The sequence below is a fragment of the Cynoglossus semilaevis genome, chromosome 11, assembly GCF_000523025.1.
Source record: "Cynoglossus semilaevis isolate Cse_v1.0 chromosome 11, Cse_v1.0, whole genome shotgun sequence".
NCBI lineage: Eukaryota > Metazoa > Chordata > Actinopteri > Pleuronectiformes > Cynoglossidae > Cynoglossus > Cynoglossus semilaevis.
Genome location: NC_024317.1, coordinates 5,134,532 through 5,158,802, shown reverse-complemented (window position 1 = coordinate 5,158,802; position 24,271 = coordinate 5,134,532). Strand labels below are relative to the sequence as shown.

At 36.3% G+C, this 24,271-nt stretch overlaps 2 protein-coding genes across 5 annotated transcripts in view; both read left to right on the top strand.

Annotated features, from left to right (window-relative positions):
- Nucleotides 1-1,453: 1,453 nt before the first annotated feature.
- slc6a14 (solute carrier family 6 member 14) lies at nucleotides 1,454-9,016 on the top strand. The gene is made up of 15 exons (XM_008320169.2): nucleotides 1,454-2,010; nucleotides 2,858-3,002; nucleotides 3,094-3,225; nucleotides 3,480-3,641; nucleotides 3,735-3,852; nucleotides 3,952-4,084; nucleotides 4,262-4,402; nucleotides 4,518-4,653; nucleotides 4,851-4,943; nucleotides 5,041-5,166; nucleotides 5,827-5,945; nucleotides 6,019-6,118; nucleotides 6,210-6,319; nucleotides 6,860-7,027; nucleotides 7,107-9,016. Exons 1-15 carry the CDS (start codon nucleotides 1,945-1,947, stop codon nucleotides 7,260-7,262), a joined length of 1,905 nt encoding a protein of 634 aa, XP_008318391.1. The 5' UTR covers nucleotides 1,454-1,944; the 3' UTR covers nucleotides 7,263-9,016.
- Nucleotides 9,017-19,266: 10,250 nt separating this feature from the next.
- LOC103386066 (sodium- and chloride-dependent neutral and basic amino acid transporter B(0+)-like) overlaps nucleotides 19,267-24,271 on the top strand; it is an 8,850-nt gene continuing 3,845 nt past the window's right edge. For 3 of the 4 annotated variants that reach the window (XM_025060226.1, XM_025060225.1, XM_025060224.1), the window contains exons 1-12: nucleotides 19,267-19,448; nucleotides 20,311-20,425; nucleotides 20,549-20,681; nucleotides 21,332-21,472; nucleotides 21,554-21,689; nucleotides 21,794-21,886; nucleotides 21,967-22,092; nucleotides 22,565-22,683; nucleotides 22,788-22,887; nucleotides 23,292-23,401; nucleotides 23,804-23,971; nucleotides 24,077-24,161. In XM_025060226.1, coding sequence (XP_024915994.1) covers nucleotides 19,358-19,448; nucleotides 20,311-20,425; nucleotides 20,549-20,681; nucleotides 21,332-21,472; nucleotides 21,554-21,689; nucleotides 21,794-21,886; nucleotides 21,967-22,092; nucleotides 22,565-22,683; nucleotides 22,788-22,887; nucleotides 23,292-23,401; nucleotides 23,804-23,971; nucleotides 24,077-24,161 — 1,417 coding nt within the window. In that variant the 5' untranslated portion in view covers nucleotides 19,267-19,357. Of the gene's footprint in view, nucleotides 19,560-20,310; nucleotides 20,426-20,548; nucleotides 20,682-21,331; nucleotides 21,473-21,553; nucleotides 21,690-21,793; nucleotides 21,887-21,966; nucleotides 22,093-22,564; nucleotides 22,684-22,787; nucleotides 22,888-23,291; nucleotides 23,402-23,803; nucleotides 23,972-24,076; nucleotides 24,162-24,271 lie in introns of all 4 variants that reach the window. The other variant, XR_003051123.1, reaches the window with a different exon arrangement.

Sequence of the window (24,271 nt, the reverse complement as noted above, 5' to 3'; positions counted from 1 at the left end):
ATACATTAACGTACCATGTTAGGAGTTACTTATTGTCTAAAATCTCACTTAATATGGAGACATTCCTACTGGAGCTTAAAGTAAAGCAAATGTAAGCTCCGCTTGGATCACAGGGAACTGAAAACACAACAATCACTGTGAGCCTCAGTGGAGATAACAGCGGGTGTTACTCACTTCCTTCTACTTCCTGCAAATGTTGTAGACTGTCATAAAGATTGTTTCTGTCTGATCGGAACAATGAATACTTTTTTCGTCCTTGGCCTTTGAGAAAAATAAATGAAATGCATTTATTAGAGAAGCTTGGAACTTGAAACTGCGAAAAATAAAAAAAACATTTTTTTCCAATAATCCAATAAATAAACTAAATAATAATAATAATAATAATAAAGAAACACCCTTTAATGTACAAAGTCATGTTGTAACAAAGTGCATTAACAGCAGGAGGAGTGGCTCCACACTGTGGGCGGAGAAGTTAGGAAAGCATTCATCAAGGATAGTCTACTCTTTACATCTGAATCTTATAATTCCAAATGCAAACACTCTAGTTAACCACAGGAACGTTTGAGTTATGTTGTTTTACTTCTTTGCTGGCTCAACCCTCTGAACATCCTTCGTCCTGATGAGGGACCAGAAACACCTGGTATTACTGTCAGAATCCTTATTTCTTACACGAGTGTTGATCACAACGGGCTGTGAAAATATGGCAGGTTCTGACACAGGACAAATTATGACACAGGATGACCATATTTACAGTTTTCTTACCCAGGACCACTTGATGATGTCATATTCCAGCTGAGGTGTGTGTCAGAGGTTCACAGTGATCAGGCTGTGGCGGAAACATGACTGATGACTGAAGCCACTCCTTACTCTTTATTCAGAAAACAACTTGTTCACTCAGTTAGTGATAAGAGGAAGAACTGGGATTTCATTCTTTAGTCACTGCCCTGATGAAAACATTTGACTAACTTGTTAGTCTGCTAACACAGTAGTTTTTACTATGTTTTTTTTTTTCTCAGTAATAATGACAAGAGGGAGAAAGGTCATTAAACATGTTTTAATGTCATTTGAAAAGTGGTAAATATTATAAAAGGGTTGTAAACAAAATACACACAGAAATATGTATATAGATATATATATGTATATATATAATAGAAATAATTGAATTAGTTTGGTAAAAATACATTTTACTTTTAATATAATTGGTATAATTATAGCCTTTAAGACCTAAAAGTTGAAAACAAATTATTCTCAAATGCCTTCAACACAAATAATTTAAAGGCTTAAAAAATAAGTATATATATATATATATATATATATATACAGTATATATGAAAGTTTGTCTTTAATCATCTGGTCACAATAATACTATAACTCTGTATCTCTCTGTGTCATCACGTACTGTATGTACACAGGTCAAAGTGCTGTCATTATGAGTGGATGTCATTGACCAGAATGACCACTGTGTATGACCAGTCACAGCGGTGGCCTCAGGGCGTTGTTGACACAGGGTTAGTGGCCCTGAGTCACTCACCTAAATCATATGCTGTCATTGCATGGTTGTCCTGAATTCTTCACTTTTGTCCATCAGTCCACACTGACGACACGCTGCTGTTATCACTCACTCCCAAAGGAGGAGTAGAATAATAACACGATAACACGTGGTTTGTCACAGCAGCATGACACTGTCCAGACACCGTCTGAAGACGTCTAAAATTATCTGTAAAAATCACAACATTTCCCTAATCCCAGGTTATTAATCGCCTAAAATAAACTACATGTGCAACTTCGTCTGTGTGGTTATGGGGAGGAGGCGTCGGCGCAGGTGATTGGCTGGATACCTGACTGCCTTGTCTGGGGGAGGTGTATGTTTGGAGGTACTTTAAAGCAGCCCGAGCTGAATTATTTGAATTTCCTGTATGGACGTCTCGTATCAGGTGAAAAGAGATGAGGAAAGTTGGCTGGAACAATCTGAGGGATTTAATCATCAGGAACCCTGGAGTGGTCGATCAGGTAAGACCTCAGTGGACCTTCGTTATTTCAAACACTCTGCTGGTCTGTGTTTCTCCAGTGCATTGGTTAATTGTGAAAATGCAGTTAATGACCAGATTTCTTTACTGTGTGTACTTTTAAAACAATGAATTGCTCATTTTCTTATTTTTAAAACATTGTTTTTGTGAAAGTTCACCATAATGTTTCCTGTGATCAGTTTTACTGCAGTTTCATCCCTGCCACCTCTGACACTTTTCAGCAAATTCTAACTCTAATTTTATTATTGACATTTAATTTTAAAACAAAAAAAAGAACATTTTCTGTAAACATTAACATATTTAAAAACTGATGCCTAAAACACATGGGACTGAGCTGCCTCCTGTGATGCATGTCAAAACATCTACACCAGGGCGGCCCAATCAGTAGACGGGGATCTACCAGCAGATTGCAAAGTGAGTGATGGTAGATCAGGAGAGATTAAACTGAAAAAAATAAAATACAACTCTATCATGACTAGTAGTGACCATATAGTGTACCAAACAGCTACATGCCTTAAATCAGTACTCTGTATATAAAGCATGTTCAGTTTATATGAGTAAATATATAATTAAGGTTTAAACTTTGACTTGGTCATTTCAATAGCAGCTCCCGAGCCAAAAAAGTGCGGACACCCCATGATCTAAACACTAGAACGTTTGACCTTTTTGCCTGATACATTTTTTAGTTCATTATCAAAGTACCAACTCTAGTATTTACTCTCTTTTAGTAAGTTTTCCTATGTTTCCTATGTCTGGAAATTATTTGTTGTTAGTGAAACTGCTTTATAAAATGTCAACAATTTTACAATTTTACACTTTTTCACGAGCAGGACCCAAAGGATGAAGGTGGGGAAGAGACCAACGAACGAGGAAGCTGGGCCAGTAAGAAGGAGTACATCCTCTCTACAATCGGCTACGCCGTTGGACTGGGAAACATCTGGAGGTTTCCATATTTGGCCTACAAAAATGGAGGAGGTTTGTCTTCGAGTCAATAAATGTTACTTTAAATGATTTTCACATGTACCATGAAATAATAACATGCATCTTTGTCGTTATTCTGTCACAGGAGCTTTTCTCATTCCTTACTTTGTGATGTTGGTGGTGACTGGAATCCCACTTTTCTTTCTGGAGAGTTCTATCGGCCAGTTCTGCAGCCAAGGGCCCATTAACATATGGAGAGCAGTGCCTATACTGCAGGGTGAGACGAGAGTCACGCATTGAAATCAAAAAGTTACTGCAGGGTGAGACGAGAGTCACGCACATCTGACCATTGAAATCAAAAAGTAAAACGTTAGTTTGAGACTATAAAAGTACTATCTTATTATAAGTTGTTTGGTTTTTGTTTTAAGAAAGGACTTTAGCTAAAAATATATATTCATGTTCTAACTGGATTTGAAAGGATAAATTCCACAGGACAGATCAATCTCTCTCTCTCTCTCTCTCCAACCACAGGTGTGGGTGCGGCCATGGTCATGGTGACTCTGATCGTGTCCATTTACTATAACGTCATCCTCTCCTACAGCTTGTACTACATGTTCGCCTCCTTCCAGTCACCTCTGCCCTGGTTTGACTGCGGCGACTGGGCCGACGCTAACTGTAGCAACACAATACCAGGTACTTTTCTCAGCGCATACACAGAGTGTGTATTCATCATCTGCACTGAAATATTTTACAAATAAAATAATATTTACTTTTGTGTTCTTCCAGTGCCTTGTAACATGAGTGAGGTGTTAGGGGTTAATGTGACTCAGGAGAACGTCACCTGCCATTTATCAAATGTATCAACGACTGTTCACTTGCAGAGTCCAAGTGAACAATACTGGGAGTAAGAAAATATTTACTTTAGATAAAGTGTACAAAAAATCCATCCAGTGCTTTCTCTTGCTTCATTGTCAGTACGGTCATTTGTCATCCTCCCCCACAGTCGTGTTGCTCTACAAAGGTCCAGTGGTCTGGACGAAACTGGACCTGTGGTCTGGCACCTGGCCCTGTGTCTGCTGCTGAGCTCCATCATTGTTACAGCAGCTCTCATCAGAGGCATCAAGTCATCAGGGAAGGTAAGTGTGACATCACACCTCCACAAAAACAATTTCTGTGGAGGTGATAGGGGGCGCCAAACCATTACCTCGCCCTCAGCTCCAAAATGGCTGGAGTGGACACTACACACGAGAAGAAATATGTAATTTAATCTCAAATTTTGCAGTTGTAATTTGTGCAAACATTTTTTTTCTTAGGTTGTGTATTTTACAGCCACATTTCCCTACGCTGTCATCTTTATCCTGCTGATCCGAGGTGTGACACTGGAGGGCGCTATGGACGGGATTGAGTTCTACATCGGTTCACAGTCGAATATGACTAAACTGACTGAAGCTGAGGTTGGAAGCCTACCAGTTTTTGTGATAAATAACAGCATAATATGTGACATTTGTTAAACATACAGGACAGATACACAGGTCTCAGACACGTGTGTGTGTGTGTGTGTGTTCTCAGACCTGGAAAAGTGCAGCGACCCAGACCTTTTATTCTCTGTCTATTGGCTGGGGTGGAGTCATGACCCTGGCTTCATACAACAACTTCCAAAACAATGTGTTCAAAGACACATTTGTGGTGACACTGACTAATGCAGGTTGGTGCACGGGGTATTATAGAAAACATACATAGATAGATAGATATGATATATTTATAAAATATATGTACACATACATATAAACACACTACAACATGTGAGGATATGACTTAAATATATTACATATAAATATAATAATAAATATATTATAACTCAAAAATATTTTCTTATCCTATTACTCTTTCCATCTTTTTTAGGCACCAGTGTACTTGCAGGTTTTGCAATATTTTCAATTCTGGGTCACATGGCTCATAGCTACGAAATTCCTGTTGAACAGGTTGTAAAAGAAGGTCAGTCAACCAATCAACACTGGCAAATAATTAGGATAGACAGAAAATGTCTCTCCTTTTTTTTATGTTTTTTTTTATATTATTTGTCTTTGTGCAGGGTTTGGTCTGGCCTTCATTGCATATCCAGATGCTTTGTCCAAGCTTCCCGTATCACCTCTGTGGTCCGTCTTGTTCTTTGTCATGCTTCTGACAGTTGGCCTGGACTCCCAGTTTGCAGGGATAGGTGAGAGTTGTCTTTTTATTTATTTATTTATTTATTTATTACTTCCCTTGGTTTAGTTTCATGTTCATATTCTGTACACCCGAGGCCAGACACACTGATATTATACTCACAGCTTACAGCATTAAATACAGTCTTTAACTACTGGAAATGTCACTGCCAGAAAGGTTTGCCTTATTAATCCAATGCAAAATATATGTATATATCTGTATTTATTTAGTTTTTAATAACATGCAAATCACCAAAATAGAGATGTTACGTAACATTATTTTAGAAATGGCTCGGGAGATTTAGACTAAGCTTAGTCTTAGCTTAGCTGAGCGGTTCCACACACACTCGGGTGGGTTTTAAACTTGCACTTTCCACACATTTTTAGAATATTGTTGCAGGTATCAATGGTCAAATTAGTTTACATTTTTGCAACTTTGTGAAAGAAAACAATTAAATGTTTTTTGTCCGATTTACCTTATAATCGTGAGTTTTATTTTCTACCTTTTTGTCAGAAATTGAAGCAAATTATGTGGAAATTTGAAAATCGATTTGGAAACTAAACCTGTTTAATCTCACTTCTTTAGTCTTGATTTCCAGTTAAATGCCAGGTTTAAACACAGTTTCTTTTGCTTCTGTATTCGTACCTCTCCCCTTTTACTCGTTTGTCATCAGAGGTGATCACCACCTGCCTGAAAGATGCATTCCCTAAAGTGTTCAAAAATAAACACGCCGTTCTGACTGTGACCACATGCACTTTCCTATTTCTCCTTGGTTTACCGTGTGTCACACAGGTAGGTCAGCGTGACAGTAACACCACTGACATTTGTGACTGTCGACCTGCTCAGTATTTATACTGTATGTTAGGCAGGAATATACTGGGTGACGCTGATCGACCAGTTCGTTGCCACATGGGTGCTTCTTGTTTTGGTCCTGTTGGAGATTATTGGCGTCATCTACATATACGGTAAACGGGACAAAAGGAAATATATTTGTTATTCCTCATATCCAATCAGGGTGGACCTCATGTTCTTCTTGTCTTCTCTCAATATTTCCAGGAGGGAACCGTTTTATTAAAGACATCGAGATGATGCTTGGAAGAAAGAGTTTTTGTTTCTGGCTGTGGTGGAGAGCATGTTGGTTTTTCATCAGTCCCAGTATAATAACAGTGAGTATGACTGTACAATTAGTTTGATGTTTTTCTTTATTTATATGAAAAAAAATGTATTTCATAAAAGACAGAAGATTTTCCCAGGAAATTACACAGAAGCACATAAAAATTGGTTGTTTGTACAACCGTATCAGACGAAATAGAATAGAGAGTAAGACAGAAAGACAAAAGGTTTATTTATGAAAACAAAATGTGATTTTATTTCATGCATTGTTTTTCATTAACAAAGAATTCAGAGAACTCCTGAATTCTGGCTAATATTTTTTGCACCATAACCTGCGTCTTTGCCCACTTAAAAGAATTAATTTTAGTTTATTTTCGTTTGTTTTTTATTTAGGTCTATGTTTAGGTTTAGTTAAAAAAAAATACTAACTATTACAGATTTGCAATACAAACAATATGTTGAATATTAAAATTAAACATTTGATGTTGGCCTTGATGTTGTACCAGAATCTAAAAAAAAAAAAAGACTCAAAAGAACAGAATGCCTATTTCTCCATTTTATATTTTAGTGAAAAAAGTGTCTGTGTTGTTCAGGTGATCCTGGTCTGGTCTTTGATGACATTAGAGCCAGCTTCATATGGAAACGTGGAGTACCCAGCCTGGGGCCTGGCTTTGGGCTGGTGCATGGTTGTGTTCATTCTCCTCTGGATCCCTGGCTTTGCTATTTATAAGTTGATAAGGACAGAAGGAAGCCCCTGGCAGGTAAGTGTGTGTATGTGTGTGTATGTATATGTGTGCGTAGAAAAAACCTGACTCATGACTGTTGTCATACATATTTCAGCGTTTCAAGTCATTGTGCTCCCCATCAAAAGACTGGCATCCCTACCTGGACATCCATCGAGGAGAACGTTACGCAGACGTACAGTCCTGTGACCTGAGAACCCTCGAGAACAAATCGCATGTCGATGTGAACGTTATCAGCAGCTCTTGGCTCTGAGGTGTCTTTGGTGTTCTGACCTCACTCAGGTGGGTCTGTATAAAACTACTTTGGACCCTAACATTATCTGGATAGACAGACATGCAGAGAGACAGACAGAATAAGTAAGGCAGTAGAATAATTAAGGTTTATCTGTGGTTTTTACGTCAGCAATTGTGTCCCAGAGCCATAATAAAACCACACCTGTATTAATACAGTATAAATTCAAATTCAGAGGTTCTTCTTTCAGAGCAGTAAAGGGAGAACGTTTTAGTTTGAATCCTGGTGGAACTACAGCTCTAATTTTGTTATTTAATCGTTCTAATTTTCAATTTAAGTTGTTTATGCTTTTCATGTGAAATCCCATTCTGTGGGTTCTGTTTACTGTATATCTCCTGTCAGCCCATAGACTCTGTGCTTTGTTTTATTTATTCTTTATTCAACTGTGAGAGAGTCACAGAAGAAGACGAGGTCAAATTCCTTGTCTGTGTTTTTATACCAGCCAATAAAATGTATGATGTATAAAATGTATAATGTATAAAATGTATTCGGGTTTGGTGTAATACTCTCTCTGCTTTATTTTCCTGACATGCATATTCCATGTTCTTTGAGTGAATGTCTATCCTTCAGATACAATCTCAGAAAGTTTTAGCTTGAAGCTGTATTATGTATGTATTATGCTCAAACACGAGGTTCCAGGCCTCCTCTGCTGCAGAAGAATTACCTCCACATCATTTATGACAACATGACACATAAATCATTTTTTCAAAGATGCCAAAACCAGCCTGGGCCACCTTTCCTCATTAGGAACAGTGCAGGAGAGGCGTAGACTTGTAATCACATAATTTCCTCAATAAAAAAAAACAATATCAGTCTAAAGCACTGACAATAAGCCAGGTAAGCATATACAATATATTCAATAGAAAAGTCAAGCCATGTATTTCCTAATAACAAAGCACTCGCTTATACAGTATAGACTGTATGTAGTGTAGTTATACATAATGTGACTTCATTTGTAGGGATGTCCGATATTAACTTTTTGCCGATATCTGATATGCCGATATTATCCAATTTCCGATTCTGATATCAACCAATACCGATATAGGCCTGGTGTTATTTATTGCATTTATCTATACACACCACTGTATGATTAGGAGATAAATTAAATGAGCTGCAATGCTGCCATCTAGTGACTTTCCCTTTAATTTACAGCCGTTTATCCCCAAAACTATTTTTAGGGCACACATCATTTGGCAAAACTCAGGCATTGCGTTATCGGATTTTTATTTTTCGGAGGAAAAACCTGATAACGATTCTTACAGATGTTACATATTATGCTAATATCACTCGATCGCAACGTCACCTGTAGCTCAACTTAAACATTTTAGAGTCGCCGTGCCTGTGTGCTTAGTGATTCAGTTATATTTACTGTACTACCTATATGTGTGACCTGACAGTGCACACACTGTTCACACTGTTTTTCCTCTGGCTCCTTTTTTGTTTCCTCTGGATGTTTTTATTAACCACTTACATTACTAAAACCTAAACCCAAATTAACAGAGAAAAACACAGCTGAAGGCCACACACAGTCTGATTCTAGATTAAACTGGTTTTTAAAAAGCTCTGAAATTATAAGGATATGGAAAATAGCTGGAAAATATGCAGTGGCTTCCAATTATAGTGACTGTCAATTATGTGAGTTGTTTATTCATTTCTGCTCTATTTATACATTAAATAATGTCTACATTGTAATGATACAATGTTTAATTATTAAAATCTCCACAAATAAATGTAAAACAAATATTAAACCAAATGGAAAAGTGGTGAAGTGTGTTGAATTTCTTAAAGAATAGCATGGTTAATCAAATATCAAAGCTTAAGAACTGATTATATGAGGTTGAAAAGTTCTATTAGGCAACTGCACGTGAATTTTCTAAAAGCAGACATTACATGCAGTGGCTTCCAATTATAATGACTGTCAATTATGTGAGTTGTTTATTCATTTCTGCTCTATTTTTGCTCCATTGTAATGATACAATGTTTAATTATTAAAATCTCCACAAATAAATGTAAAACAAATATTAAACCAAATGGAAAAGTGGTGAAGTGTGTTGAATTTCTTAAAGAATAGCATGGTTAATCAAATATCAAAGCTTAAGAACTGATTATATGAGGTTGAAAAGTTCTATTAGGCAACTGCACGTGAATTTTCTAAAAGCAGACATTACACTTCGTCAGTTCTAACTGGTGGTGGGGAGTACAGCAAATATATACTCTAGTTGTGAAAGAATAAAGCTACTTCAGCTCCGCCCTGAGGGTTAAGGCCTTGGGGTCAACTAGGAAATTGTTAACAGTTGTTAAGAGCCTGATGGGTCGTAGGTTCTCATCAGAACGTGCCTCTTTGTTAAATAGCATGGTTAATCAAATATCAAAGCTTAAGGACTGATTATATGAGGTTGAAAAGTTCTGTTAGGCAACTGCACCATGACCTGGATGACAGGATCTTCATAGACACGACTAATTATGTATGTTAATACATGTTAATTACTGTAACAGAAGGACTGTTTACACTGCTTGAAATTTTATGAGTGGGCTGGGACTGTTGCTTTAAAACTCACAATCCCCAATGATCTTGTCACTTCAGGTCTTTTTGTTGTTCAAGACGGACGGGCATAAGTCTGGACAAACTGAAACATGTCTCCCTTCACCAAGACCAAGGACTCAGACGTTCATCAGGATCAGGTCAAATTGTTTACGTTTTTACAGTACACTGTAGAAACATGTGCAGTATAACATAGTATTAACAGAATGTTGATACATCATCATGTGCTGTTCATTCTTTTTTTTAATAAACAAAGGCAACTATGATACCTTGAATATATTTTGATATACTGTAAATAAATGTAATAATAATAATTTGAAAATATTCCCCAGTCTCCTCTAGAGACCACTGGCAACTTTCATGTGTTGTTGTAATTTTTGACTAATAACTATCCTCAGCAGCTAGAATTATATTATATTATATTTATTATATTATTTTTCAATGAGTCATTTTAGAGTCATTACAGTTGGTTAGGCATAATAGAGTCCTAGTTACAGTACACAAGGCAGTGGTAAAGGAAGCAGACTTGGGTCCGGAAGGCTTCAGGTTCGAGTCCACCAGCTGCCAAGTTCCCACTGAGTTCCTCTGAGCAAGGCACCATCCCCACAAACTGCTCCCGAGGTGCTTAAAGCTGCCAACTGTTCACTTTGGTGATGGGTTAAAAGCAGAACATACTTTCGCATTCACCCTAAACTTGTTTAATTATGTTCTGAGCAGGAGAATCTTGTTGATGACCCAAAAACTGAACGTGGAAACTGGAACAGCAAATCGGAATATCTTTTGTCTCTGATTGGCTGTATCATTGGCCTTGACAATATCTGGAAATTTCCACACACTGCCTATAAAAATGGAGGAGGTATTTGCTATTTGGTTACTGTAGAAGTGTGAGTATTCAATTAAAAAAAAAACATTTTCTAATATTTTTTTTTTCTGATCAGGAGTTTTTCTCATTCCCTATTTCCTGATTCTGTTCGTCTGTGGACTCCCTCTCTTCTTACTGGAGGCTGCTATTGGACAGTTCTGCAGCCAAGGACCAATCAATATGTGGGGAGCGATTCCCATATTGAAGGGTAAGCCTGAAATGGAAACTACATGTATCTCTAATGGACATGACAGTAATGTAATGGGCACCTAATAAATTGAACACACACACACACTGGTGTTAAAAATACATTTTAATATATTTCTATATATATCTTCAGGTGTGGGATTTTCTATGGTTATAGTGAATGGACTGGTGGCAATTTATTATAACGTCCTCATCGCCTACAGCTCCTACTTCATGTTTGCCTCCCTCCAGTCTTCTTTGCCCTGGTCCAACACTTCCAGCTGGACCTACAGCAACAGCAGCAACATGGGTTAAGGTCCCTTTGCTTATTCTAAGTCATGGATTTTTTTTTTGTTTGCTTTACTACAACTAAAATGGTGTCTATTTTTGAAGTTTTAAAGCTGTCGTGTTTATTTTTTTATTTTTTTGCAGTTTCCTGTAGTATGTGTGCTGTTTTAATGCCCAACGGTACTCAGCAAAACAGTCCGAGTCTGAGTGAACAATATTGGGAGTAAGGATTTAACAAAATTATATAATTTAAATGCACAAATATATGATGTACTTTAACTCAAGTGTCAATCTTTCCCTTTTCTTATACCTCAAAGTGATGTTGTTCTACAAAGATCCAGTGGTCTGGATCAAACTGGATCTGTGGTCTGGCACCTGGCCCTCTGTCTGCTGCTGAGCTCCATTGTTGTCGCAGTGGTGGTCATCAAAGGCATCAAGTCATCGGGAAAAGTATGTTAGCATTCACTTTGAATTGTCATGTCAAAATATACACCGGTCAAGCTGAACTAGCTCACGGGCCAAAATCAGGTTCAGAATTTGGTTGGATGTACTATGTGGATGAGTGTTTGGACGAACTAATGAACGGAATGTACCAGATTAAACCTAAAGTGTCAAAGAAAATTTGGAATATTTGATTGTCTTCCACCATCTAGTGGCATCAACTGAAATGACAGTCTTCACTGTAATGAATGAAACACTAGCCTTTAACGCACTGTGTACCAGTGTTTACCGGTCCGGAATACCGGGACTGAATCTGGCCCACGCACCGTAGCTTGGAGTGTTGAGTGTTAAATTAGTAAGATGCATCTCCTTGTTTAAAAAATAATAGCCTTCTGATAATATGAGTTGATTAATTGTTATTTTTGCCATTTGTATATTTTTCTAATTTACAAGCTATAGTTCTCGATTCATTCTTCTTTAAAACATGCAGAAGGGGAAAAAAAGGTGACTCAGTATTTACACTGACAAACGTATTTTTTGAAACATAAATATATGACCATCCGCCCAACTAACACTTATAGTGCTTACATGATTATTATATTTTAAAATGTCTTTACTTTACGTTATCTTTGTCTTTACAGGTTATGTATGTGACTTCAATATTCCCCTACGTGGTGATGCTTATCCTGCTAATCAGAGGAGTCACACTAGAGGGAGCCAAAAGCGGAATAGATTTCTTTATCGGTTCACCAATTAACTTCACTAAATTGACTGATGTAGAGGTCTGAATCTGGGAGTTCAAGTTCCTAATATACACCACGGTGAAATACACACCGTGATTCCTAGTCGACTCTAATTGAATATATTGTGTTGTAGATCTGGAAGGATGCAGCAACTCAGACGTTTTATTCCCTTGCCATTGGTTGGGGTGGAGTTGCCACCTATACGTCCTATAACAACTTCCACAACAACGTGGTTTTGGACTCTGTTTTCATCTGCATCTTTAACCATGGTAGGAAATGATTTTGCTATGAACACAGTTTGAAATTCAATCCTCCTCATGAATTGACTATAAATTTTAAATTTTAAAATGTGTGGTTTTAATTCACAACTAGACTAAACTAACTAAATAATGTATGTGTATATTTGCATGTGTTTAATTTCAGTTAACACAAGACACAGAAAGTAGAACACTTACAAATATTTATACACATCTTCACATTACTTACTTACTTACTAGTTCGCCCATTGTTTCATTTTGTTAAAATAAATATCATTTTTAATTATCTAGTATTTAGTGTGGCAGCAGGCATCACTGTCTTCTCAGTGCTGGGTCACATGTCTTTTACCTATGGAAGGTCTGTTGAAAGCATGCTGTCTGAAGGTGAGAACCCCCCACCCACCCCACGCGCAAGCATTTATTTTAGTGATAATGTTGCTCAGTTTCATTTGACGTTGTATTTTTTTTCCCCTTCATTTAGGGTTTGCACTGGCCTTCATTGTTTATCCAGATGCCATGACTACACTTCCTGTTTCCCCTCTGTGGTCCTTCTTGTTCTTTCTAATGCTTGCAGTTATTGGCCTGCAATCTCAGTTTGGATTGACAGGTCAGCCCACGTTAACTATCACTACTACTTTAGTTGTGTGTGTGTGTGTGTGCAACAAAAGTGATATTCATTTTCCCTCTGTTTTCCCCTCCTGTTGTCAGAGGTGATCACCACCAGCCTGTCTGATTCATTTCCTGAAATCCTCGTGAACAAACGCCCTTTTGTTTCAGTGGGAACATGTATTCTTCTGTTCCTCCTTGGTCTAGTGTGTGTGACGCAGGTACTGAAGAGAGAATACTACCGTTGTCTTTATGTCAAACTCCTTCACCTGGTTTTAATATATGTGTGTGTGTGTGTTACCCAGGCAGGAATATACTGGGTTGTTCTGATTGACAATTTTTCTGCTGGTTGGATATTGTCTATATTGGCTTTATTGGAAGTCATTGGCTTCTGCTACATATATGGTAACTATAAATAGCATAAGTGAAAAAAATCCACAAACATCAGAAAGGCTATGAATCAACTTTCAGTTTAGAGATTATTAATTATTAATATTGAATTTCTGAATTAAATTAAAATTTGAAATTGAATTAACTTTGTTTTATTTCTCCCAGACTCAAACAACTTACTTAATTACCTCACATCAACAAACACTAGAAAAAATGGGAAGAAAGTCCATGTGCTTTGCACAGTCATGTACGGGGCGAGGGGGGGGGGGGGGGGGGGGGGGTCCCTTTCGGGTCTCCATAGTCATGCAACTTGTTTAAGCAAAAATAATCTAGAGTAAACGAAACATTACATTTTATTTTTATTTACTCTAGTTCAGGTGACTACTAAGGTCTACATTTTTTTGTTTGTTGTTGCTTTCCTTATATATGCGTGTTGTGGTATATTTCTTTCATCCCAAAGGGCATTTGTTGACCCAAAAAGAGACAGACAAAACATAAAGAACAGACAAAGAGAATATTGTTAAATATTATTGTAATAAATACCATTTCCTAGAAAACATCCTGTCTGTGTAGATTAGTTCTTTCACAGGTCATAGTTTTGAATTGGTTATTTCCATTACAGGTGTAAACCGCCTGATTGACGACTTTAAGATGATGCTTGGAAATAAGAACACCTACTTCTGGTGGGCATGCAAAGCATGCTGGGTGGTCGTTAGCCCCTCTATTACCCTGGTGAGTTGTTTTAATCTTGCGTGTTTTGTTTGTCCACTCTAGATTTACATAATACTTTGGATTATGTGTACTGTCTAGTCTGTACATGGTGTGACATGTTTATGAGTTATGTACCGTATGTGAACGTATGCTAATGTTTAGCATAGCCATATAGTAACAGTACAGTGGTTATATTGAATTTAGTTCCATGTTTTCTGGAGCATAAACCTGTGTGGATGACAATAAACGGTGATCAATTCTTCTGTGTTCTAGGCTATTCTGATCTGGTCTCTGGTAGACTATGTTCCACCCACATATGGATGGGTCCACTACCCAGACTGGGGCTTGTCTCTGGGTTGGTGCATGGTTGCTTTTGACCTTGTGTGGATCCCGATTGTTGCTGCCTATAAGTTATCTACAGCCGAGGGCAGTCTCTGGAAGGTGAGTTGTTGATGTTGTTGTTTTTTTTTTCTTTTTCTCCAGCATAAAACAGCCTTTCTAAGCTGTTAGAACATGTTGTTTTAATTGATAAACAAACAAGTAAATAATTATACTAGATGTCAATTAATTAATTTAATGTTTGTCCTTGATGTAATGTTTTTAACTTCTAATAGATCCATGTTTTTCACACCTGTTTTTATTTATGCCTAATCCAAATAATGGAATTAATAATGTCAAGAAAATATAAAAAAAGTACAACTCAACACCAAAACACTTTAAAACTTTAAAAACACTAGTTCCCTAAACATTTTCTGGCAAGTACAACTCAACACCAAAACACTTTAAGATGGTATTTGAAGCTTTTTCAGTGTGTGTCATTCAGGGAAGGACACATTTGCAGACACATCTTTTTTTTCACTAGTTCCCTAAACATTTTCTGGCCTCAAACTTTTCCCATGAGAGAACGCCTGACTGTTGCCAACAATACTGTGGAGTATTATACAGTTGCTTCAACAGACACATTTGAATGATCACACAAGACAAGTGCATCACAAGACAAAACCAAAATAGTTGCCTTTAAAGTAAAGGCCTTGCGGATCTACTTCACACACCTTTCGCAATGTAATGTGTGTGTTTGGTAAACATTGTTTTAGACATCTAATTTAACACCGACAACTGTGGGTCTTATGTGGATACATTAAATATACCTGTACAGTACGTGAATGACACTGTGTATAAATATAAGGGATGGTGCTTGCTAGAGCTAAATGTGTGCATATGTTTTATCATATAGTATTCAATTTTAAACCATACTTTTTACAGCGAATAAAGATAATGAGCTCACCCTCTGAGGACTGGCACCCTTACCTGGACGTCAACCGAGGAGAACGCTACCAAACAGAAACCTGGAGTCAACAAATTAAGATGTCTAATAACAATAAGGATAAGGATGTAGATACCATTCCATAAAATGATAAAGTATCTAAATATAAATATTTAACTCCAGTAATGTTTATTTTCTGTGTCATTAATAGAGATCCTTCATGTGTAGCCAAACAAGCGTCAGTGCCCTCGTAGTTTAAATCTCTCCCTTTTTTTAGAAATACAAGCTGGAATTTGTAGCTGAAGGCAGAATTTTGTTCTACTTATATCTATCTACTTATTTTAGGATTATTTCTTCTCCACCCAAGAACATTATTAATATTATATTATTATTTTATCACTCTGAATAGTGTCTGTCTGAATAAAGAAAAACACTTTAGAAAACATCTTTCTCATATGTTTTATGTTTTTAATGCATGAGCTTTTAATGGTGGAGCAAATGTAATATGTATTTTATGGTGTCACTGAAGTCACACACACACACTGACAGAGGAGGGAAGAAAAAGAGAAAAACAGAATCCATCTTAATAGCACAATAATAATAAAATTAACAATAAAAATATTCGTAATAATTTTGAATGAGTACTTTTGTTACCGATTATATCGACAGTGACACTGTCTTATTACAACACAACAGATTTTGCAATTTTAGATGTGGTTTCAGTTTTCAAGGGCTTAAAAACAGTGCCAAATATTTACTTTAAATAAAGGTAATGTACTGTCTGAAAGTACATGTATCACTCTGATGTGTTCAACTTGCAGTACATGTCAAACATGTAGTACTTGAAGTTCTCTAGTTTAACATATGGTATCGTATATAGTAGGAAGTATATATATATATATGAAGTATTTTGTATTTAATCTGTATGAATATATACTGTTATACTGTAATTTGTACTCTAACAGGCACCTAATTTAAAATAAGGAAGTGGAAGTGCTCCTGTAGCCAAAATCTGTAACATGTGTTCTCTGAAAAACAGTTTTTAACACCTGACTCATATTTCTGATCCTGTTCTGAGTAAATGCAACACAATATAATGACACTGTTTTCTTTCTTTCTGATCTTAAAACTAATACTCGATACTGTAATATGTGTTGTTCCCCATACTTTCAGCCCACAGTATATATATTACAATATATTTTAGAGTTATAGCTTGTGGCCTGTACCCAAACATAATGTATTGTCACTTCTGTGTCAATGTTTTTCTTTGCTCCTGAAAAACTTTGGCTGAAAGACAGAAACTTGTATTTCAAGATATGCTTATTTAGTCAGTTAGTTGCGTGTCGGAGAAGTTGATTTCACTGTTTTTCCAAAGTCTTCCTAGATGAAATTAGCAAACCAGCATCTTTAAAAACTATGGTTCAATATGAACATTTTGGGGAGTCCAAGGAGTCTGGTACTAATCAGGTATTTTGTTTTATTTTATTTTTTCTCAGTATTGTCTGGTACTAATCAGGTATTTTATTTTATTTTATTTTTTCTCAGTATATCTTTTCTTTTCAAAATTGTGCACCAACGAATTGATATTGTGACTGACATGACGACAAATGTGTCAAGACAAGTAGTCTAAATTACTTAGCTTGTCGTTGCTTTGTTATCCTTTATTTTAAGTGTAAACAATAATGCCATTGTACATTTTAACCTAATTTTGCAATTTCTTTTAATGTTTATGTATAATTATATTCACTCTTGGAAGGATGATTATCTCTTGTTCTTTTGCTTTGAACATGCTTCAGAATGAATTAGAAACAGCACGCACTCCATCGCTTGTGTTACTGGTTTTATTATATGTATGCTTGATATGCATTTAGCCAATACATACAATGAATTAAACATCACATTTATTAAATATTGTCACTAAATATCAAATTAACTAACCAACAAATTCATTTGCAGTGGTTTTATACCACCCTTTCTTCTCTTTTGCACTAGGAGTTAATTTAATCATTTTTCATTCCGTCTTTAGGACTCACACATGTCACATAGTGATGAGAACGCAGAGCGTGGAAACTGGACCAGCAAGTATGATTATCTGTTATCCTTAGTCGGCTATGCTGTTGGTTTGGGAAATATCTGGAGATTTCCATATTTGTCCTATAAGAATGGAGGAGGTATTTATCTGATATGTTCAAGGAAGATGTTTGAGGCTCTGTGTTAATGTGATGAATGTTTTTAAACCCACCTTTTACTTCCTGTGTGCAGGTGCCTTTATCATTCCATATTTGCTATCACTGATTCTATGTGCAATACCAGTCATCTTTCTGGAAACTGCTATGGGGCAATTCTGCAGCCAAGGTCCAGTTAACATGTGGAGAGCAGTACCTTTACTACAGGGTGAGCCTGAAATTATCACTACATCTTGCTCTGTTCAACATCCATTCAACTCTTCAACTGTTTATTATTATTATTATTATTATTATTATTATTATTATTATTATTATTATTATTATTATTATTATTATTATTATTATTATTATTATTATTATTATTATTATTATTATTATTATTATTATTATTATTATTATTATTATTATTATTATTATTATTATTATTATTATTATTATTATTATTATTATTATTATTATTATTATTATTATTATTATTATTATTATTATTATTATTATTATTATTATTATTATTATTATTATTATTATTATTATTATTATTATTATTATTATTATTCCCCAGAACATTTAGTTCTGATTATGTCAACAGACTAACATCACAATCTTTTGTGAGCGATGTCAGATAACACGGGGAATAATTAGGGTAACCTAAGTTGTATTTTACACTTTAAAAAAATAAATAAATAGACACACAAACATAACAGTATAGTAAAGTCATTTTGTTGATGGTCAGTATTTTTTTAAATTTAATAATTTGACCCATTTGAATATTAATTCAAATGTATCATTAAAGGAAATGTTTAATCTGCTCCTTCTTTCCTCAGGTGTTGGGCTTGCCATAGTTGTCTTAAATACAGTGGTGGCCCTTTATTATAATGCCCTCGTTGCTTATGCCCTTTATTACATGTTTGCCTCCATGCAATCTCCTCTGCCGTGGTCCAGCTGCCTCAGCTGGGCTGACAGCAACTGCAGAAACTCTCCTTTAGGTACAGTATATATACATGTGTGTGTGTGTTGTTTTGTTATCTAGCATGGTACAACGAATGTTCTGGGAAAGGAGAAACAACTGGTCATAAACATGGGGTAACCATTGATAAAGAGCAAAATATTTTGTTGGGGGGTTACTTAAAAAACGCTTTAATTTGCTATTGTACTGTAGCAGGTTTGGTTATGAGATAGACAGCATATTTGGCTGAATGTACCTGGTTAAGTAGAACTGCTGCAAATGTCCACAACTGTGGTTGTTCGTGAGTGCAGTAATGTAATGCTAGGTTTAATTTTGCAGTGTATCTTGTTTCCTGTCTGGCGTGTCTTTTATGCCTCAGGTCGTTTATACAGATATTAAATACAGACACAGTTGTTATACTAAAATTACTGAACCATAAAGAGCTATTTTAATATACATGTGGCCGCACTGGGCGCTGTTTGCGTTTTGGTTGTGTGTCCGGGGACCTGAGTGTGCTTTTTGCCTGCCTAGTCAATCCCCACTGCGTCACTTCCTGTTTTTAGCATGGCGTCAACTTCCAAATAAGGAAGACGCCACTGCCGTTATATGCTAGCGGCTAATTCGTGTTTACACTATGCCACCTTTAACAAACTTCTGTCCGATTCCTCGCGCCCTGTTTGTGTTTCGACAAACGTCCTTGTGTTACATTGTGGCCGATATGAGCGGTAATTTCCATTTAGGTTTGGCGAGCACCGGCGGTGATGGCTAGTGGGATGAAGTTTCCGAAGTGTCGTGGCTGTACAGACTGTGACTGTCTGCTACTGTTTTGCCTGATGGTATTTGTTGTGTCTATATTAACTTTGGACGGCCGACCCAGACTGTTTTACAAATACACATGACTAAACTGTATTTTAAACCGGCTCTGCCCCCCCACCCCCGCCTCCCTTTATCTTTTGTGGCGCCAGTGTTATGTACTTTATCATGTATATATTGTCCTGCAGTTAGTTCTTTTGCAGTGTGTGTTAACAGATTGTTCAAGTATCAGGCCTCTGGTTGGCTTGGTCTGGTTCTTGTTTTCCCTACTTTTGTCACTTCTAACACCGAACCAGCTTCAACCAGGGTTTTGGGACACTTCATCCTGTGTGTTAACGTATTTTTAAAAAGTTATTGTGGTAACAAGTGAATAAAGGCTGACTTCCTGGGTTTTTCTTTTTTTATAGTTGATAAATAACGCAAATCAGTGATCTTTGTGACTATTTACTTGAAAAATGCGTCTCTCTTTAAATCTTTGCGTTGATCTGTGGTAGTGTTGTTGTTTTAGTAGCAGTAGTAGTCATCAGAAGGAGACCCAGGCTTAGGCAGAAGTTTGATGGCAGATTTCTTTTCTTTCTTTGCTTTATCAACATCCTGGAACGGTGCTACTAAAGCCAACATTGCTCTAGCCAAATTTTCTATTTCAGACTTTTTGTAAAAAATAAACAGGATTGTGAAACTGTTGATATTGAGTACAGGATTACACATTTGTATAGTGTTGTTTGTTTTCATCCACATGCTGCCTGAAAAAATAATGGAATTTATTTTTTCTAGTGTTTTGTAACATAAGTGGCAATTTAGTGGCCAACTGGACTCATGACAACATCACCTGTCCTTCATCTAATGTGATCAAAGTTCCAATGCCGAGTCCGAGTGAACAGTACTGGAAGTAAGATTTGTGTTTTCATAAAAAATAAGAAGAAAGTCATATATTGTATAATTATGTTATGATACAATTATTTGAATACAATCCTCATTTTGTTTTGGGTTTTTTTTTTTTCTACCACAACAGTCGTGTTGTTCTACAAAGATCCAGTAGTCTAGATGAAACTGGACATGTGGTCTGGCACCTGGCCCTGTGTCTGCTGCTGAGCTGCATGATTATTGCAGCCGTGCTCATCAAAGGCATCAAGTCATCAGGAAAAGTAAGTAACGCTGCTGTGGCAATGAAAGAAATGTTACAATCAGTTTTCTCTCCCACATTGCTGTTCATATTGAATGATTAATTTCCATTGATTGAGCTCTTTTACTTCTGTAATCATGAGCACAAGAGAATTCAATCAATCCAACGCAGTCTTAACCATCTTACTATCTTGCAGTTTAACTCAAAGCGAAATGGGGCAAAGTGCTTAACTTTGTTGGTTACAAATATAATTTTCAAGATATAAACTTGAGAAAAAACTTGAGCCTCCATTATATTTCTGAGATTAAACACAAAGCCACACCTTTTTTTAACAACAATGTTTTTACTATGTCCAAGTAAAGGTTAAAATTTAATAAATGTACGATGTAATATGGAATTTATGCAATCTTTTGATGACTTTTTATGAATTAGTTTAAGAAAGTAAGTGTTACGTTGCATTAGTAATAGTATTTTTGGGCAGTTTTAAAGGTTGTGTCTTACTTAATTTTCTTTGGTAGGCTTTGTTGTGATCTGCAGGTCTATATAAACATTACTTACTTCTTATAATTTTTATTTTATCTCGCAGAGAACTCTTATTAGGTTCTGCTGTTTCTTGCATCTACTCAAAAATTGATTGTGTATCTTTTTTTATATATATATTTTCCTCTGCAGGCTGTGTATTTCACCTCTACATTCCCCTATGTGTTGCTTTTAATTCTGATTATCAGAAGTGCAATGTTAGAAGGATCAGGTGATGGGATAGCATACTACATTGGTGCAAAGTCCAATCTCACAAAACTAACTGAAGCACAGGTATGCATACAAAACCATGATTTACATAAAGTCGTGACAGCAAATTACCAGGCATCAAATAAGACCTATGTCTTATTCTAGGTGTGGGGGGATGCTGTAACACAGACATTTTTCTCCTTATCCATTGGCTGTGGTGGAATTGTGACGCTTGCATCTTATAACAATTTTCACAACAACATAATTAAAGACTCATGTTTCTGTGGCTTTGTTAACCACGGTAAGAAATCATAATGTTAATTATTTTTTATTCTGATTACCTAAACATGTTCTATTAATCTGTGTAAAACGGAGCATGTTGTCATTGTTTTCAAATCCCTCCAGGAACTAGTATCTTTGCAGGCTTTGCCATCTTTGGATTGTTGGGTCATATGGCTCATTTGTATGGACAACCTATTGAAGCTGTGGTGGAGGAAGGTGAAAATCCTTTAATACCAAAAAACACTGTTTTGTAATTTTCATTTTTAAAATGGTGTAACATTTTTTTTTCTCATTAGGATTTGCCATGGCATTTATTGTTTATCCAGCTGGTCTGACTAAACTTCCTGGATCCTCTTTTTTCTCATTTCTCTTCTTTTTAATGCTTTCATTAATTGGCCTGGACACTCAGTTTATAAACATCGGTAAGACCATGTCCGTGTACGTTATTATTATACGTCTAATCATGCTTTTTCATAAATGTTTTCATGATGTCTTTGATAAAACTAATATAAAACTATTAAAATGTTAATGCTCACTTTCTTTCTATGATCTGGACTTGAACAAAGCAAGGATTTCTTAACTAAAATGCTGCAGGCTAAAATGTGTTTCTTAATCCAAAGATCATTGTAATCTTTGGGTTATATTCCAGTCAAAATGTATTTTCCAAAGGTAAAACATATTCTTTTAAAATCACATTTTATAAAAATAATTTCTTTGCATTGAAGTGTCGTTCCGAAATAATTTAGAGAGTGATGCTTCAACAGCTTATGCTGGTGTTTAAACCTGATTTGGAACCAAGTCTGCTTCCTTAACCACCATATGTACGACACCTTATATATATATATGTATATATCAACTGTTTTAACTACCCTAACGTTTTATTTCTCCTGTTAGAGGTGCTCGTCACCATTCTGTGTGATTCCTACCCCAATGTTCTTAAAAGCAGACGTGGCTTTGTGACATTTGGAATTTGTTCATTACTTTTCCTCCTGGGTCTACCGTGTGTAACACAGGTACAATTGGTCCTTGAGAAGTAACATTATACATCACTATAATCTCATTTTGACCTGATCTGTGTGTGTGTGTCTGTCTGTCTGTCTGTCTGTGTGTGGTACAGGCAGGAATATATTGGGTACATCTATTGGACAAGTTTGCTGGAAGCTGGTTGATTCTTATTATGGTTTTGAGTGAGCTCATTGGCTTCTGTTACATATATGGTGAATATTACAGACTCTCAAGTTCTTGTTTTGTTTCATTGATTTGTATGAAACATGTGTTTAGAAAAAATATAATCTTTTTTTAAACAAAAATAACAGCTCTCAACACTTCTGCAAAGTGTTTACGTGAGAATTAATTATTTGTAGAATCGTTTTTTTTTAAGAAGAACTTCATTTTAAATGTCAGTTTGGAAAAAAAACAGATGGAATTAGATCTAATGAATTGCAGAACTCCCATTATTGAACAGCTGTTCTATCCAAGTTTGCTTAAGAATTTGATGTTTGCTTCATTATGGAATTCTTCGTGAAGTTTAAAAATGCCAATAAAATAAGTTGTTAATGTAATATATTATATTCTGTTGTATAAGAACTACATCCATGCAAATTCTCATCCTGCTTTACAGGTGTAAAGAATTTGATTGCAGACATTGAGATGATGATTGGAAAAAAGAGCTCGACCTACTGGTTGATATGGAAATGCAGTTGGTTGATCATCACTCCTGTCATCGCTTTTGTGAGATTTCTTTTTCTTCATTTTGTAAAAACAAAAAATGATGTTGCAGTGCATTACTTTAAAATCAGTATCTTTATTTAGCGGTACTGATATACAGTGATAGTAAGTGTAACCATGTTATACTGTGTTACCTGGATGCGCCGATAACGATACAGGATTACTTTACTAGAATACTCTTACAATTATTGGTAGTTAAGCCCTGAAATGTATCAAGATTGGCAAAGGGGTCAAGATCCAGCATCCCTAGCTTGGTGTCCTCACAGTCGTTTGCCAACGCAGTGCACTTCACCTAATTTCCCACAGAGCTGTAGCAGGTATTCAACACTGATTTCATCGGGACTTCTTGAGATTCAGCTCTGAGATCTTCTTTCTTCTGTTGTCTTTCCTTATTTTGTTGACTAGGCGGTTCTGTTATGGTCTCTGATATCAGTCACCAGGCCTGTGTATGGAGAAGTCCTCTACCCTGACTGGGGCACAGCTATGGGTTGGTGTGTTGTTGCGTTTGTCCTGATCCCGATCCCCGGTGCCATTGTGTATAAAGTCTTCAAAGGAAAGGGAAGTTTCTGGAAGGTGAGTTTTTATTTTCTCTCACAACATGCAGCATTTTCAGTGAATGCCATTCATATCCAGTGCATTCATGTCAATGCATTTCTGGATGATTTCTAACTTCTACAGCAAGTGAAGGCCTTGACTTCTCCCTCCGAGGACTGGCATCCTTACTTGGACATTCATTGCGTGGATCGCTATTCAAAGGAAATAGGTACAAAGCAAACAGCTTTCTGACACTAAAAGATGAGCACATGGTCAGTCACCAATGTTATACCACCAGTGGGAACGGAACCTGCTCTCACTGAGGCAGAAGTAGTACAT